Source organism: Catharus ustulatus, chromosome 9 (genome assembly GCF_009819885.2).
Source record: "Catharus ustulatus isolate bCatUst1 chromosome 9, bCatUst1.pri.v2, whole genome shotgun sequence".
Taxonomy (NCBI): Eukaryota; Metazoa; Chordata; class Aves; order Passeriformes; family Turdidae; genus Catharus; species Catharus ustulatus.
The window spans coordinates 1,643,705-1,658,761 of NC_046229.1; the positions used below are offsets into that span (position 1 = coordinate 1,643,705).

General features: G+C 43.3%; 1 protein-coding gene across 1 annotated transcript in view; it reads right to left on the bottom strand.

The window, feature by feature from the left end:
* Positions 1-362: 362 nt before the first annotated feature.
* Positions 363-15,057, bottom strand: part of LEPR (leptin receptor) — a 32,781-nt gene continuing 18,086 nt past the window's right edge. The window contains exons 8-19 of the mRNA XM_033068135.1: positions 13,618-13,896; positions 12,650-12,764; positions 8,637-8,836; positions 7,097-7,251; positions 6,107-6,266; positions 5,937-6,019; positions 5,202-5,418; positions 4,345-4,527; positions 3,744-3,839; positions 3,266-3,368; positions 2,622-2,697; positions 363-1,583 (exon numbers count right to left, since the gene is read on the bottom strand). Of these exons, the coding sequence (XP_032924026.1) occupies positions 813-1,583; positions 2,622-2,697; positions 3,266-3,368; positions 3,744-3,839; positions 4,345-4,527; positions 5,202-5,418; positions 5,937-6,019; positions 6,107-6,266; positions 7,097-7,251; positions 8,637-8,836; positions 12,650-12,764; positions 13,618-13,896 (2,438 nt within the window). The 3' untranslated portion in view covers positions 363-812. The remainder of the gene's footprint in view (positions 1,584-2,621; positions 2,698-3,265; positions 3,369-3,743; positions 3,840-4,344; positions 4,528-5,201; positions 5,419-5,936; positions 6,020-6,106; positions 6,267-7,096; positions 7,252-8,636; positions 8,837-12,649; positions 12,765-13,617; positions 13,897-15,057) is intronic.

Here is a 15,057-nt window from a genome sequence, read left to right on the forward strand (position 1 = left end):
CCTTAACAAAAAGCAGCAGTGGGGTTTTGTGTGAAACTGGGTTTAAATTCACCCTTGCTTTGGTTTTCAATGTCAGTTTTGCCCTTTTGGTTTTGTCTCTCTGAAGTTTGACAGAAATTTATTCTTTGGAATACACAATGAATTCATCCTCCTTCACTCCTCAAAATAGTCCTCTGAAAAGGCAGGTGTAGAAAAATACTTGTGAACTATGAAATAAAAACAAATAAAAAATAGCTTTGGCTTGCAAATGCGAGTGGGTTTGTTTTCCTGCTTCTCCCAGAAAATCCAGACCTGATTCCCTCCCCCCTGAGGCCTCCTGGTTATAGAGGCACAGGCACAGTCACTTCTGCAAGTTGGACCCCCAAAACCAAAAATGCAACATCCAATTCCTGTCTTTTCTCCCAAGGCATCTTAGAAAAGAGCCTGGGAAGAGATGTCAGTGTAGAACTGCACTTCTTGCAATCTTGAGTTCAACAATAAAATGTGGATACTTCTTTTATCCAATTAATGGAGACACAGGAATTTGGATCCTTTTCCTGCAGTGCCCTGAGCCTTTCACTCCTTGATCCATTCCTTCCAAGCACATCCAGGCTGAGCTGATGTCACAAATCCTTCCCAAGGAAATGGCTTTTCTTTCATTCCAGCTTTTCTCCCACAGAAATCTTCCAGGCCTTGGATCAGCTCTCTCACCCTTGGGTGCTCCAGCTGAAGCCTAAAACCAGAACAAGCTGGATAAATCAAGAGAGGGAAAACAGGAGAATGCATCAACACCTGGAAAAACCTCAGGAATGTGGAATTTTGGGGTGATTGTGTCACTTTTTCTCCGTGGCCTCCTGCCCTTTGGCTGTGGCCACCCGGAACTGTGGGACGTAGGGAACGGCGCCTTTGGGCTTGAGGCTGCCTTGGATGAACTCCCTGACATCTGCTGGGATGTGCTGCAGAACCATCCCCTCCTTGAGCAGAGCTGTGCTCTGGAGCTGACACACCCCCCTGGAGCTGCCTGCCAGGAGAATGTCCCCGTGTCCCTTGTGCAGGGATGTTATCCCCAGGTAATACAGGCTCCTCTCTGCACCGCCGGGGAAATCATCATCCAAAGGCTCCGAGAATCCCTCTGAGGAAAGCAGGGACAGAGCCCTGCTGGGCTGGGAGCCAGGGAACACCAGCACAGCCCCACTCCCCACTTCCCAAGCACCACTGGAGAAGGCACCCAAAGGCAGGGAATGCTCCCCTAGGAAGCAGCTGTCCAAGGAACTCCTTGGGTTTGTTTTGTGTCGGCAGAGGCCGGATGGGGAATTGTCGATGACTGTGGCGTATCTGAGCTCACACTGAGCCCTGCCTTCTCCATCCTGGCAGCTCCTGGAGGAGCTGCTGCTCTGGAAGTGGCTGCTGGAGCATGCTGAGTCACATTCTGAGTCCTGGGGGGTTGGAAATGTGCAATCAATCCCTAAAAATTCTCCTGGCTCTTCTTTTTCCGAGGGTTTGGTGATGCTGATGTCTCCCAGCACCAGCTCTGCCTCCAGCAGAAGTGGCTCACACGACATTGGCTCGGGGTGCTTGGCAAAGAGATGCTCCAGAGTTTCAGGCTGGAAGAAAAGAGGGATTTTAATGTTCATTTATTATGGAACAGCTTTGTTTCACTCTCCAGGTTTTATGGATCCAACACCAAAGGTCATCACCTGGAGCCTGGAATTCTGCCACCTCGAGTTCACACATGGTTTTTAAGAATTTATACTTGAAAATCTTCTAGGACAAAATTTCCTTGATAGATTTAATCATTGCTACATCAGCTGAAGGAACTTTCCCTGCTAGGATTGGGTTATCCAGGTCAAATTCAGCCTTTCCAGAGGATTTTTGGAGCATTCCCACCTGCTAGGATTGGATTATCCAGGTCAAATCCAGCCTTTCCAGAGGATTTTTGGAGCATTCCCACCTGAGCAGCAGCTGCATGTTTGAACACCTCAGTTTGGGAGAAATGCAGGATTTACTGCTCCCTAAGGGAAATCATCCACCAGGATGAACTGACAGCAGCACGAGAGCTCCAGAGGAAAACTCCCTCGTATTTCCTAAAGAATTCAGGACCAAACAGATAAACCCAGGTTTTTTGTGCATTAACAGACCATCTTTCACAGCAGGGAAGCTGCCAAAATAATGAGGAAAATGTCAAAATACTCAGAGTAGAGGGAAATCAGAGCAAAGAGTAAAACTCTTGGGTTCTACTCAGCCCAGACTCGCTGTTGCTGACACCTGGGTCATGAATTTGGGATTTTCCCCACACAAATCCACCACCTTCCCACATCAAAATGAACAGGAGCTTTGAAACAACAAAAACAACCTTTTTTTTTCTCCTCATGGATGTGGTTTATCCCTGCTGGAGATGTTTGCATCCCTTCCCCTCTCCATGGCCACCTCAAACACAGATCCAACCCCTCCCAGCCAAGGCCAGGGCTGTTTTGGCAAAGGCCACCATCTGCCACCTACTAAAAACTGGCAGATATTTATCATATCCAATGCATATTGCAGAGGCCTGGGAAATGGGAACCTCTGGATGGAGCCAGAGGGGTGAACAGGGCTGGATTTCCACTGGAGACAGAGCTGGAACAACAAACCAGGGAAATACAAACCTGCTGGAAATTCACTCCCTGTGCCCACGAGCAGTTCTTGGGGTTGGGAACATCCTCCCAGAGCAGCTTCTTCATCCTGAAATGGCAGGGAAAGGTTGGAGTTGGTGCTGTTCCCACAGGGACCAGGGAAGGGATCTCTGCCATTTGATTCATCCATGAAATCATCATGGCAGAGATGAGAAATGGCCCAAATTTCATCCAGAACAGAAAGAAGGGACACTCAGGTGGCAGTGGGAAAATGGAAAGGGTGCAATCTGTGCTGAGTGACCACAACCCACAGGGCCTAAAGCAGCTCCAGGAGAGCTGGAGAGGGATTTGGGACAAGGGATGGGAGGGACAGGACACAGGGAATGGGTTTAAACTGGAAAAGTGGGATTGAGATGGGATTTTGGGCAGGGTGGGACAGGCTGGGATGGAATTCCCAGATTTGCTGTTGCTGCCCTGGATCTTTGGTAGTGCCCAAGGCCAGGTTGGACATTGGGAATTGGAGCAGCCTGGACAGTGGGAGGTGGCCCTGATGGGATTTGATGTCCCTCCCACCCAAACCAGTTTGGGATTGTGTGACACCAGCTCAGCAGAGTGGCCCCAGTGCAGCTGCAGCTGTAGCACCTGGATTTTTGGGGAACAAGGAACAAGGGAGGTACCTTTGGTGTGACACCAGCACCGCTCCCAGCAGCAAAACTGAGGTGGAAAAAACAATTGGCAGAACCAGGTGGAGGCTGCCACTACTCCCAGTTTCAAATCCCCCTGGAAATAAAGGAGTTCAGCTATTAATGCAGCAGAATGATTGTCTGGGAGCAAACAGCTGGCAAGAGAGAAACAGCAAATAGCAGAAACAACAGCTCAGATGGGGAAATAACCTTGAGCAACACTTTTATTGCACATGGACAAACCTTTCCCTTGGGAATAAACAGACAAAAAGGAATTATTTTAAATAGGAGTTTAATCCCTCACTCAGCTCAGCCCATGGAGAGTTCTCAAATTAAAGCTGAAGTCTGATCACTGTTTGTAGGTACATTACAGTGACTTCATTATTTATTTTTTTCCAGATAGGACAGAGATTTTGCTTTTAGGGGTCACTTTTACAACATAAAAAACAGAGGAAAAGATCCTGTCAGTCACCTTTGGCAAAGTGATCCGTGGCTCTGGCTTTGCCAACTCCTCCAGCAAACACAGGGTAGAGGCTGAACTGGTACTTCTCAATCAGGATAAAGTGATCTGGAAAGGGGAAATCAGCCTTTGGAATCCACTGTTACCCATTTTTAACCAATTCCCTCCCAGGGGCACAGATCAGAGCTCAGAGCAGCCCAGAGAGGGCAATCAAGGATTCATCTTTTAGAGATCCCTCCTTCAGAATCCCAGATTCAAACTGTCAATCCAGCATTATTCTGTCATGGAATGAGCTCCTTATGGAGCTGCTGGGATCATTTCTAGGAGTAAAGCCAAAATGCAAAGGAAATGCAGATATTAATTTGAATAATTAGCTGGTGTGTTCAATATTCCAGAACTAATTTTATTGTATTGCCACAAAATGAACTCACTCCAGAGCTTAAAGTGATTATTAATGCAACAGGCAATCCTCTAATGAGCATCAAAATTTGATTTATTGGTCAAGAGAAGGGATTAGAAACAGGGAAGAGGAAAAGGGGCTCAGAGCTCAGAAATCCCACATTTTCTGTTCCACACTAATTAACATGAATTGCATTTTCAAGCACACACTCACCATAAATAAAATATTTCCTGAGATTGGGAGGAACTCGCAGCCATTTCATCTGCTCCCCGTTGTTCAGGTTCCTCCACTCAATCACAAAGGATCTGATCCCAGGGGTGTGGGGGGACAGAGCCCAAAGCAGCAGCACACAGGAGCTGTTCAGCAGGTAAGCACTCAGGGATTGCACAGCATCCACTGGGAAAACAGGGAAAGCACCTGGGATCCACATCCCACAGCTGCTAAAGCTTCACCACCTCATCCCTTTAATTACATTTTAATAAATCCACATCAGCAGAGGGATTGTTCCCCCAAGCCACCAAAATTTGGGTTGCACTAAACCAGTCCCAAGCACTCAACAGATATCAAATATCCCAATTTTCACCACAATTCCTTATTTATCCTTAACAAAAAAATTAAAACTCCTGAATTCTCAAGAATAAATTAAGCAGGAATTGCTGCTCAGGAAGTGGAGCAGGAATTGCTGCTCAGGAAATCTGAGGACTCTCTACCCTGGCAGCCCAAAACAAGACCACATTTCATTCTGGAAACAACAAAACACTCCCCAGCAGGAATGTTGGGTGTTCCCAAACCAAAGGAGATGAAAGATCAGTTCTCCAGCAGGGTTTTATTTTCCTTTGATTAATTATTTTATATTTTATTAGTGAAGACAGCCCAATGACAACTTTTTTTCCCCCTATCCAAAAATCACATGATTTTCATGATGGAAATCTCAGTTTTCCAAGAGCTCTGAATGTATCCCCACAAAACATTCCTCATTCTAACAGAGATTTTACAGAATTTTACCCCAAAGGAAGCTTTCCCCATGAACATCACCAGCATTTCCCACACCCCACTATTGCTGCTCTTACCTGTGCTCATCTGCTGGGACAGAGTTAAATCAGAATTAACTGCAGAAATCCCAACTGAATTCATGGCTAAAATGGTGATGGTGTGGGTTGGCTCAGTCCATGGGAAGGTCCAGCTGGTGCCATGATCCACCAGCTCCTCCCAGGAGCTGTTCCCGGGGGTCTGGTGCTTTATGATGTAGCTGCTCACGCTGCACAGCGAGTGATTCTGCATCAGGGGCTGCAGCAATTCATTGATTCGTGGGCATTAATTCCTGAGCTCCTTCCCCACTCCCCGATCCCCAGAGCAGAGATTGTTTGGGCAGTTTTAAGGAAACAGGAGGCAGGAAGGATATTCTGGCTCCTGGTTTTTTAGCCAAGGTGGAGTTAAAGGTTTCATTTCCCTCCCTGAGAGCTGCCTCTTATTGCAGCAAAGGGAAGAAGGACAAGGAAAGCCAAACTTCCAGATTCCCACAGCAATTCCCTGTTTTACACATTTTTCAGGGCTCAAACCCCAGAGCAGCACATGAGCAAACAGGAACAGGCACTGAGGAAATTTTTCAAGGCAAAAAAGGCAAAACCATCTCCCACTTTATCCCAGGATTCCCACCAGGATTCCCCTCTCGCCTCTAAGATGAGCCAAGCAATTGTCAGGAACTCAGAAAAAGGCAAATCCCAATTCCCACAAGCCTCATGTGCCTGTCACACTCCCCTTCTGGCAATTTCACTTTTAGGATTTAGGATCAAAGCTGCTCCCACCTTCCACAGCAGTGTCACATTCCTCTGTTTCCTCGCTGGATCCTCAGAAATGATTCTCCAAAATTCCGGGCCTTGCAAAGGAGCTGCAAAACAACAATTTGGGAAGGACAGTGACACCTGAGTGTGGCAAAGCCCAGCCCTGAGAGTGTCCCTGACCCTGAGGCACAGACCTCTGATGTCCTGAACCAGGGTTTGGGCTGCTCTGCTCCAGTCACTCCAGTATCCAGCGCCGTCCAATTCCCTGCAGCGCACCTGGACCACGTATTCCACACAGAGCTGCTCCACTTTTATCACAGCCCAGCTGCCTGCAGGGTCTGGCACCTCATAAAGCTGGGAGAGAAGGCAAAAAACTCAGAGTGAGAACAAAGGGATGTCCAGGCAGCTCTCAGAGTCAAAATTCCTGAGTGAATCCATGAGGAAGTGGGATTGTGAGGAATATTCCTTGGTGGACGCTGCAAATGCTTTTGGCTGTGATTTCCTCTGTGCACAAATGCCATAAAACCCAGCTCCACTCTAGAGGACAGCAGTGCAAGGATCCCTGCTCCAGTACCTGTGAGGGGTCAGCTGCACCCCCTTGTCTTCATTTTCTTCTGCCTTCACTCAGAGTCAGGATTAAAAACATGAAGGAGATGAATTTTCTCGTGTTTGGGCTTGGTTGTTTATTAAATCTTATCTAAAGTACAGAGAGTTCTTCAGCACTTCAGCTACCAGTTAAAGTGAGCAAAATGGAGCTGAATCCAGCTGGTTACCAGCTCTTTTAAAGCTCAACAGTCCAATAAAGAGTTAACACCTCTTTAATTGATAATTTTGACCCAATAACCAAACCCCTGTGACCTGCAGTGCAGCACTAACTATCCAACCAAAAATTACTGCCTGAAACTAGGAAGGAGAAGGAAGAAGGAAGAAGAAAATGAAGATGGGGTGATGCCCAAGAATTTCCATCTTGTCCCATACCCATTACTACATTCTAAAAACCCCAAACTCCAAATCCTTCACCATGTGAAATCACACACTCCTGTTCCAACTCAACTATGATTTTAACTCCATCACTCAAATTTGAATTTTTCTCCAAAGCCTCAGGTCCAAAGCAGTGTTCTCCTGGGGGGCAGTGCCAGAAAGAACAGGAAGTTCAAACTCCCAGGTTTCAGGGTTCCAGGTACCTGCCATGGAATGTGCTCCCTGCTGGCTGAGCTCCAGCGGATCTGGAACCTCAGATCCCTGCTGGCAAACACAGGCTTGGTCCAGCTGACGTTCAGCAGCCCCCAGGAATTCCTGCTCAGTTCTGCTCCCACCTCAGAAGGGGGGAGAGGCTTCACTGGAAAAGGAACAATTCAAGAAATGACTGCAATGTCTGCACTAAATTTGCCATGGAATCAAACCCTGGCACACACAAACCATGGCAATGTTTCCATGGATTTCACAACAGATTATTCTGGGGCTGCCACTTGCTACCTGCCCTGGGATAAAGAGCAGAAAACAATCAATGTTGAGGGTTAGGTTGGATATTTGAGGAAATTTCTCCATGGAAAGGGGGGTCAGGCATTGGAGAGCTGCCCAGGGCAGTACTGGCTCCTCACTCCTGAAAATCCCTGTGGATGTGGCACTTGGGGACATGGTCAGTGGTGGCCTTGGTTGGATTCCATGGTCTCCAGGGCTTTTCCAACCTCAGCAATTCCATGATTCCTTTATTTGCATGGGGTCACCCCTGCAGAAAGCAGCAGCTCCTGTAAAGGCTGGGGGCAGCCATCGTGCAGTGATTCATGGAAATTTTTAAATTTTATTAATTGGAAATTCCCCCCAAATCCAGCTTCTCCAGAACAGGAATTTCCCAAAACACTTGTTTGTTAATCAAGCCAAATTGAAATAAACTTATTTTGGATGATTAGATGTGAATGAGGAGAAAACAACAACAAAATATAAATAATTTTTCATTTTGGATGGTGCTGGAATGGGTTTGTTTTGCTGTACTACAACACAGAGCACCCTGCATCCAGGATAAATCATTGTCACCACAAAATAAATGTACTTTATAGTTATATAACTCAAATTTATTTCATAACTGTATAACTGTAATTTATTTCATAACTATATAGCTCAGATTTATTTCATGCAGCACCTCTGGGGTCCAGCTGCCTTGTTTGCTCTCACCCACGTTCACATTTGTGTCCAAAAAATACCCAGAGAACTCTCAGTCACAGAGTAGATAAAAAGAGGTGATTTGCACATTTTGGAGTTTTTAAAACACTCAAACACTGCTCCTGCCTCTTGGTTTTACCCAAATTTAAGCACAAATTTAATTTTGTGCTCTGTGTGTCACAAAACTTGCACCAGCATGGAAGAGCAGGGAGAGTCCCCATGATTTTAAATGGATTTATAAGTGTGTAAATAATACACTGTACTGGGGTATAAACTTAATTAATTGAAGACAAATCAGTCTGAACAATTAAACAACCAAAACCTTAAAAATGAGCTTCATTTTGTAATACAACACTTGCATTTTCTGTAGAGGGAGTAACAGGCAGAAGTGGATGTTTCATTTTAAATTTGCTCCTGTATGGAAATAACATTTAATAAATATATTTTTTAAGGTAATATCAAACCTCTCATATTTTTTATTTCCAACCTATGGAAAAATTCTTTCCCTACACCATTTAAAACCCAGGGGCACAAGGGATGAGAGATTCATGGATTTTGACCTACCCACATCTGCTGGAATGACACAGGTTGGGGAGGATTCCAGAGTTCCCAGGAAATGTTTAAATTCTATCCACAGGGTGTATCCAGACAAAAGGAAAATGGGCTGGAATGTGCACTCATAGGAATGATTGCCCTGGAAATGGCATTCCTTCACCTCTGAGTTTGGAGACAGCCTTGGAAAATCAGAGCAGTAAATTTGGCTCCTTAAAAGAGGGGAAAAAAAAAACCAAACCACATTGAGTGATACACTGCAAGTGTAAATCTGGAGGGAGTTAAAGGAATGGGGGAGCTGGAAACATCCTGGGATTTTCAGGATTTATTTGGATCCTGAACCTGAATGGATCAGAACATTTCAGTCCTGGGATTTTGAGGTTTATTTGGATCCTGAACCTGAATGGATCAGAACATTTCAGTTCTGGGATTTTCAGGATTTATTTGAATTCTGAACCTGAATCTCCACTGAATGGATCAGAACATTTCAGACCTGGGATTTTGAGGATTATTTGTGTCTTGAACTTGAATCTGCACTGAATGGATAAAAAACATTTCATTCCTGGGATTTTGAGGATTTATTTGGATTCTGAACCTGAATGGATCAGAACATTTCAGTCCTGGCATTTTCAGGATTATTTGGATCTTGAATCTGAATCTGCACTGAATGGATCAGAACATTTCAGTCCTGGGATTTTCAGGATTTATTTGGATCTTGAACCTGAATCTGCACTGAATGGATCAAAACATTTCAATCCTGAGATTCTGAGGATTATTTGTGTCTTGAACTTGAACCTGCACTGAATGGATAAAAAACATTTCATTCCTGGGATTTTGAGGATTTATTTGGATTCTGAACCTGAATCTGCACTGGATGGATCAAAACATTTCCCTCCTCAAAGCTTTGGCTCTGGGAAAAGCAGGACAAACAACCAAAAGCACCAGGTACAGCAAGAGAAGGCAGCTCCAAATCCTCATCACTTGTGGGATTTTAGGGATTGGCAATAAACACAGCAAGGTAAGTCTGCCAAGAATTGACTCCAGTCAGGAATGACTTCCAAAATCCCAGCTGGCAACCAGGGGGAAGCTGCCACAGACACCCAGTGAGGTCTCCAGGAGATGAAAATCCCATAAAAACATCAAGTCTGGATTAAAAACCCCACTCATTATCACACCTGGCCACAGAAGAGAGCAGCCCTGGGTTCTGGATGAAATGGAACTGGATCAATTCTTGGAGTGGGAATTTTTCAGCTTCCCCCTCAGATTTGTGAGGAGAGGGTGGGAGTTACTGAGCTGAAGCAGCAGAGCTACTCTGGGTGGAAATTTCCTGTTCCTGTGCCTGGGACTGGAGCATTCCCTGCTCCCACTGCATCATCCCTCTGGAGCTGTTTCTCCTGGCAGAGGAAGATGCAGAAACAACCCAAGCAAAACAAAACCCCACAGGCAGAGCATCACACACACACAGCAGGGCTGCACTCCAGCTCCAGCAGGGAATTCAGCAGGAATTTCATTGCATTCTCCTCTTTCAGGCCTTGCTCTGAACAAAGAACCACAAAAATCAGAACAAAACCAAAAATCAGCAGCCACTGGGAAGGATTTGCAGGCAGTGGGAATGTCACTGTCTGATCTAGCAGGAACATGAACAAATCTCCACATTATCACCTCCTACTAGAAAATGACATTTTTAGCTAAACTTGAACAGTGAGAAAGTGGCAATAAAAGCCCTGATGAGCAGCATGGGGTTTCTTCCCAGCTCCCTGCCCAGCAGTGCACTCATTATATTCATATTTGTGAAGGCAGATGAAACAAAAGCTACCTCAGCCCTCAGCCAGGCATTAATCCTGCCCCAAAAGCCTCCACTTGAACTTTCCAGCATTCCAGTTATTCCTCCAGCCCACAAAACCCTGGGAAATATTCACCTGGGCACCAGGATCATTCAAAACTCCACCAAAGGATCAGGCCTCAGAGCTGATGGAAGCTCTTTGCCAAAATTTCTGCACCTCTGGCCCAGCAGAGCAGTCAAATTCTGGATTTTTTTTGCCTCAGGAAGAGTTGTCTGACTGTCTGAGTGGTTCTAGGAAATCCTCAATCTCAACATCTCAGGGATGGGATGGGATGGGATGAGCTTTGAGGTCTCTCCAGGATTTTGGGATTCTGGGCAATATTCCCTTCACAGCTAAACTTTGGATCTCTAAGCAAGAATTTTTTCCCCTTGGAATGAATTTGTTTCATCCTCTCTTTTTACTTCTGTGTACACAGAACAAAAAGATCCAGAATTACAGAAAAATCAAAGTCTGAGTGGAGCCCTCAGGAGGTGCCAAGTCTCATCTCAGAGCAGTTCAATTCACATCAGATGGAGCTGCCAGGACCTGGGAGGCTCCAAGAATTCCAGAGCTCCCCCAGGCCACACATTCCCACAGGAACTGGGCTTTTCCCTGATTTCCTCACAGCTTGGAGACAGCAGCAACTGCAACAAGTTTTTAACTGATCCTAGAAATCTTCTGGAAGAGAAGTGGTTCCCAAACAGGTTGAAAAATGCTAAAAAATTTATTATTATTATTACTATTACTATTACTATTATTATTATTATTATTATTATTATTATTATTATTATTATTATTATTATTATTATATTTTATTATTTTTATTACTTTAATTATCTGGTATCTCTGAATTTATTATTAATATTATTATTGCTATTATTAGTATTATTAGTATTATTATTATCTGTTACATACTCAGAGATCTCTGAATAAAAAATCTGTTAATTCTATAATTACATTTCTGCAGAATGCTTTGATATTATATTTATATATTACATAATTACTATTTTATATATAAATACTATATTCTAATGTATTCTAATATATAAATTACATCTCTATAATTATAACATATTCTAATATATAAATTCTATATAATTACAATATAAAGCCTTAGCACATCCATTTCAGTCACGAGTTGAGCAGTGCTCTGAGCTCTGCTCTCCTGCTGCATTCTCACATTATAATATTTTACACACAATTACAGTAATTTCACCATTATAAGCCGCACCATTTTCACTAAAATTTTGGTCCTAACCCAAAGTGCGGCTTATAATCAGGTGTGGCTGATATATGGACAAAGAATGAAAAGTTGCTGTTTTAGTTTGGAGGACAGGTGTCTGCTGAGAAAGGCAGGAACTTCTCTTTGAAATGGAGAATGGAAACCCCCTCCCTCCAAATTATTATAATTTTGAAATCAAGGGGCTCTCAGGCAAAGATATGGGAATAGGAATAACAGTTCTTTACTAGGGAAATTAAAATAGAAATACAGCACTACAAAGAACAAACCCCAAACCCTGACACAGTCAGAGTACAGCCTGACACCCGTCAGGCAGGGTGTTGGCAGCAGTCCCATCCCATGGTGGCTGCATCCTCCTGCAGTGACAGATGTGGCTCAGCTGGAGCAGTGCTCCTGTACAAGGTGCAGTTTCCCTCCGGAGCTCCAGTGGGGATGTGGAGAAATCCGGTTTTCCTCTGGAGTCCAGTGGAGAAAGGGGCTCCCTTAGTGTCCCAAAACCTCTGTTTTTATCTTGGTAAGAAATGTTGGGCTCTTCCCCCTGGCTGGAGCAACTCCCAATGGGATGCAGTAATTTTATCAGTGCCACAGTGGGACTCAATGGCCATGAGCAGAAAATGACTGGCTGGAGGAAGGATGGGTTGTGAAAAGATAAAGAACACTGCCCTGCCTGGTTTATAAACCATGGCCATGAACAGGAGATATCCCATGAGATAAAGAACACTGCCCTGCCTGGTTTCAATGCATGGCCCATTAGCAGAATATCTCCCAGGGAGATCAGGATCACTGCCCCACCCTCAGCAGATGGTGATAGAATAAATACTTTTTATCACACCCTGTGTTGTAATGTGCTGCTTATAATGGTGAAATTACTGTATATGTATCACATCAATAATTACAATATATTTCAATCATATTTTGAGCAATGCTTTCCAAACATGAGAGAATTTTAAATCCTTCCATACCTGTGATATCTCAACTGCAAACTCCCCAGGAGCAAGGTGGTTGGGTTTGCAGACCACCTGCAGGTCATTTTACTCAAGTACCCATCAGTCTCACAGGAGATATTGAAATCCATGTCTAATTAAAGGAGATGAAAAGCTTAATTAGTGAGACACAAGGGTTGCTACAACAACAGCAATAAAAACAGCAAAAACAACATGAAACAAACTGAACAAAAAATCTTTAAAATTTTTTTTAAAAGCAAAAAAGGCAATAAAGAAGGGAAAAAGAAGGGAAAAGGAAGGGGAAAAGAAAGGGGGGGGGAAAGAAGGGAAAAAGACGGGAAAAAAGGGAAAAAGAAGGGAAAAGGAAGGGAAAAGGAAGGGAAAAGGAAGGGAAAAGGAAGGGAAAAGGAAGGGAAAAGGAAGGGAAAAGGAAGGGAAAAGGAAGGGAAAAGGAAGGGAAAAGGAAGGGAAAAGGAAGGGAAAAGGAAGGGAAAAGGAAGGGAAAAGGAAGGGAAAAAGAAGGGAAAAAGAAGGGAAGAACAAGGGGAAAAGGGGGGGGAAAGGGAAGGGGAAAAGGGGGGAAAACAGGGGGAAGAAGTGGGGAAAAAGGGGAAAAAAGGGGAAAAAAGGGGAAAAAAGGGGAAAAGGGGAAAAGGGGAAAAGGGGAAAAGAGGGAAAAGTGGGGAGAAGAGGGGGGAGAAAAGGGGGAAAAGGGAAAAACTGGAAAAAGGGGGAAAAGGGTGAGAAAAAAAAAAAAGGGAAAAAAAGGGGGAAAAAGGGGGGAAAGGGCAGGAAAAAGGGGAAGAAAAAGGGGAAGAAAAAAAGAAACAAATGGGGAAAAAAGAAAAATACAAAAAGAGGAAAAAGGGGGGGAAAACACCAAAAAAGCAAAAAAAAAAAAAGGAATAAACTGATTTCAAATTGAAATCTTCCATCCCTATTAGGAAAATGCCCCAAAAATAAGAATGCAAATCTCTGGCTCTCACCTATGACATAGAACTCAGCATAGCCCCGGTGGCACTCCCTGCTCTGGTGGCAGCAGTACAGAGCATGGGACAGGAAAGGTGCCCCAGGCTCGGGGACTCTCAGGTTGAACAGGGTGACCTGGCTCACACGAGGGCTCAGCAGGGAATATTGGCTGGCTGGGATCTGCTCTGCCAGGTTCAGCCACCAAACCACATCCCTGCTGCTCTGGAACAGGCACAGGAAGGAAATGTTGGAGCCAGCGCTGGTCAGGGTCCTGGAAGGGAAGTACAGCACCTGAGCTGCACAAAAGGGGAGAAAAAGGGGGGAAATCTTTTGAGATTTGAAGCTGAACAACAACAACAAAAAAAAGTAATCATAAATAAATTAATAATAAAAAATAAAAATAATAAAAACCTTTTATAATATTGTTATTATTTGTACAGATGCAGAAATGAGCTTTGGATTTTCTCCCTCTGTACCTGAAGTTTCTCAGTTCTGATTCAAATAATCTTTAATATCCCCAGGTTGCACAAAAGGAAAAAGGGAGGCAAAATCCACTGAAATTGAAAATTAAAAATTTAAAAATGTGTCAATGGAAAATATAATAGTAATAATAATAACAATAATAATAGGGTTAGGGTTATTATTATTATCATTACTATCATTATTAATATCATTATTATAATTATTATCCATTTGTATTTCTAACTTTCCTACTGAATCACTGCAATCAAGAGAAGAAATGAGCCTTGGACTGTCTCCCTCTGTACCTAAAGTTTCTCAATTCTGATTCAAATAATCTTTAATATCCCCAGGTTACACAAAAGGAAAAAGGGAGGCAAAATCCATTGAAATTGAAAATGGAACAAGAAACATTTAAAAATTTGTCGATGGAAAATATAATAATAATAACAATAATAATAGGGTTGGGTTTATTATTATTATCATTATTATATTATCATTATTAATATAATTATTATCATTATTATCCATTTGTATTTCTAACATTGCTACTTCTTAATCACAATGAACAGGAGCAGAAATGAGCCTTGGACTGTCTCCCTCTAAACTCTGATTCAAATAATCTTTATTATCCCCAGACTACACAAAAGGAAAAAAAGAGTGGAAAATCCATTGAGACTAGAAATTGGACCAGAAAAATATAAATACATTTATCAATAGAAAATTATTATTATTATCTTTATCTTTATCCATTAGTATTTCTAAATTTCCTACATGAACAAGAGCAGGAATGAGCCTTGGACTCTCTGAAATTTCTAAACAAAACATTCCCAGGGAATTCAGAGCAGAGCATGGAAAAATACAACAAAATAATCAGAAATTCAGCTTTGCACAGGGCTCAGTATTACAAACCAGGCTGGGCTATATAAATATATTGGATTTTGCTCTGGGCCTTTAGTTCAGCCACAAAACCAAAACCAGAAGTGAGAAAAAACATC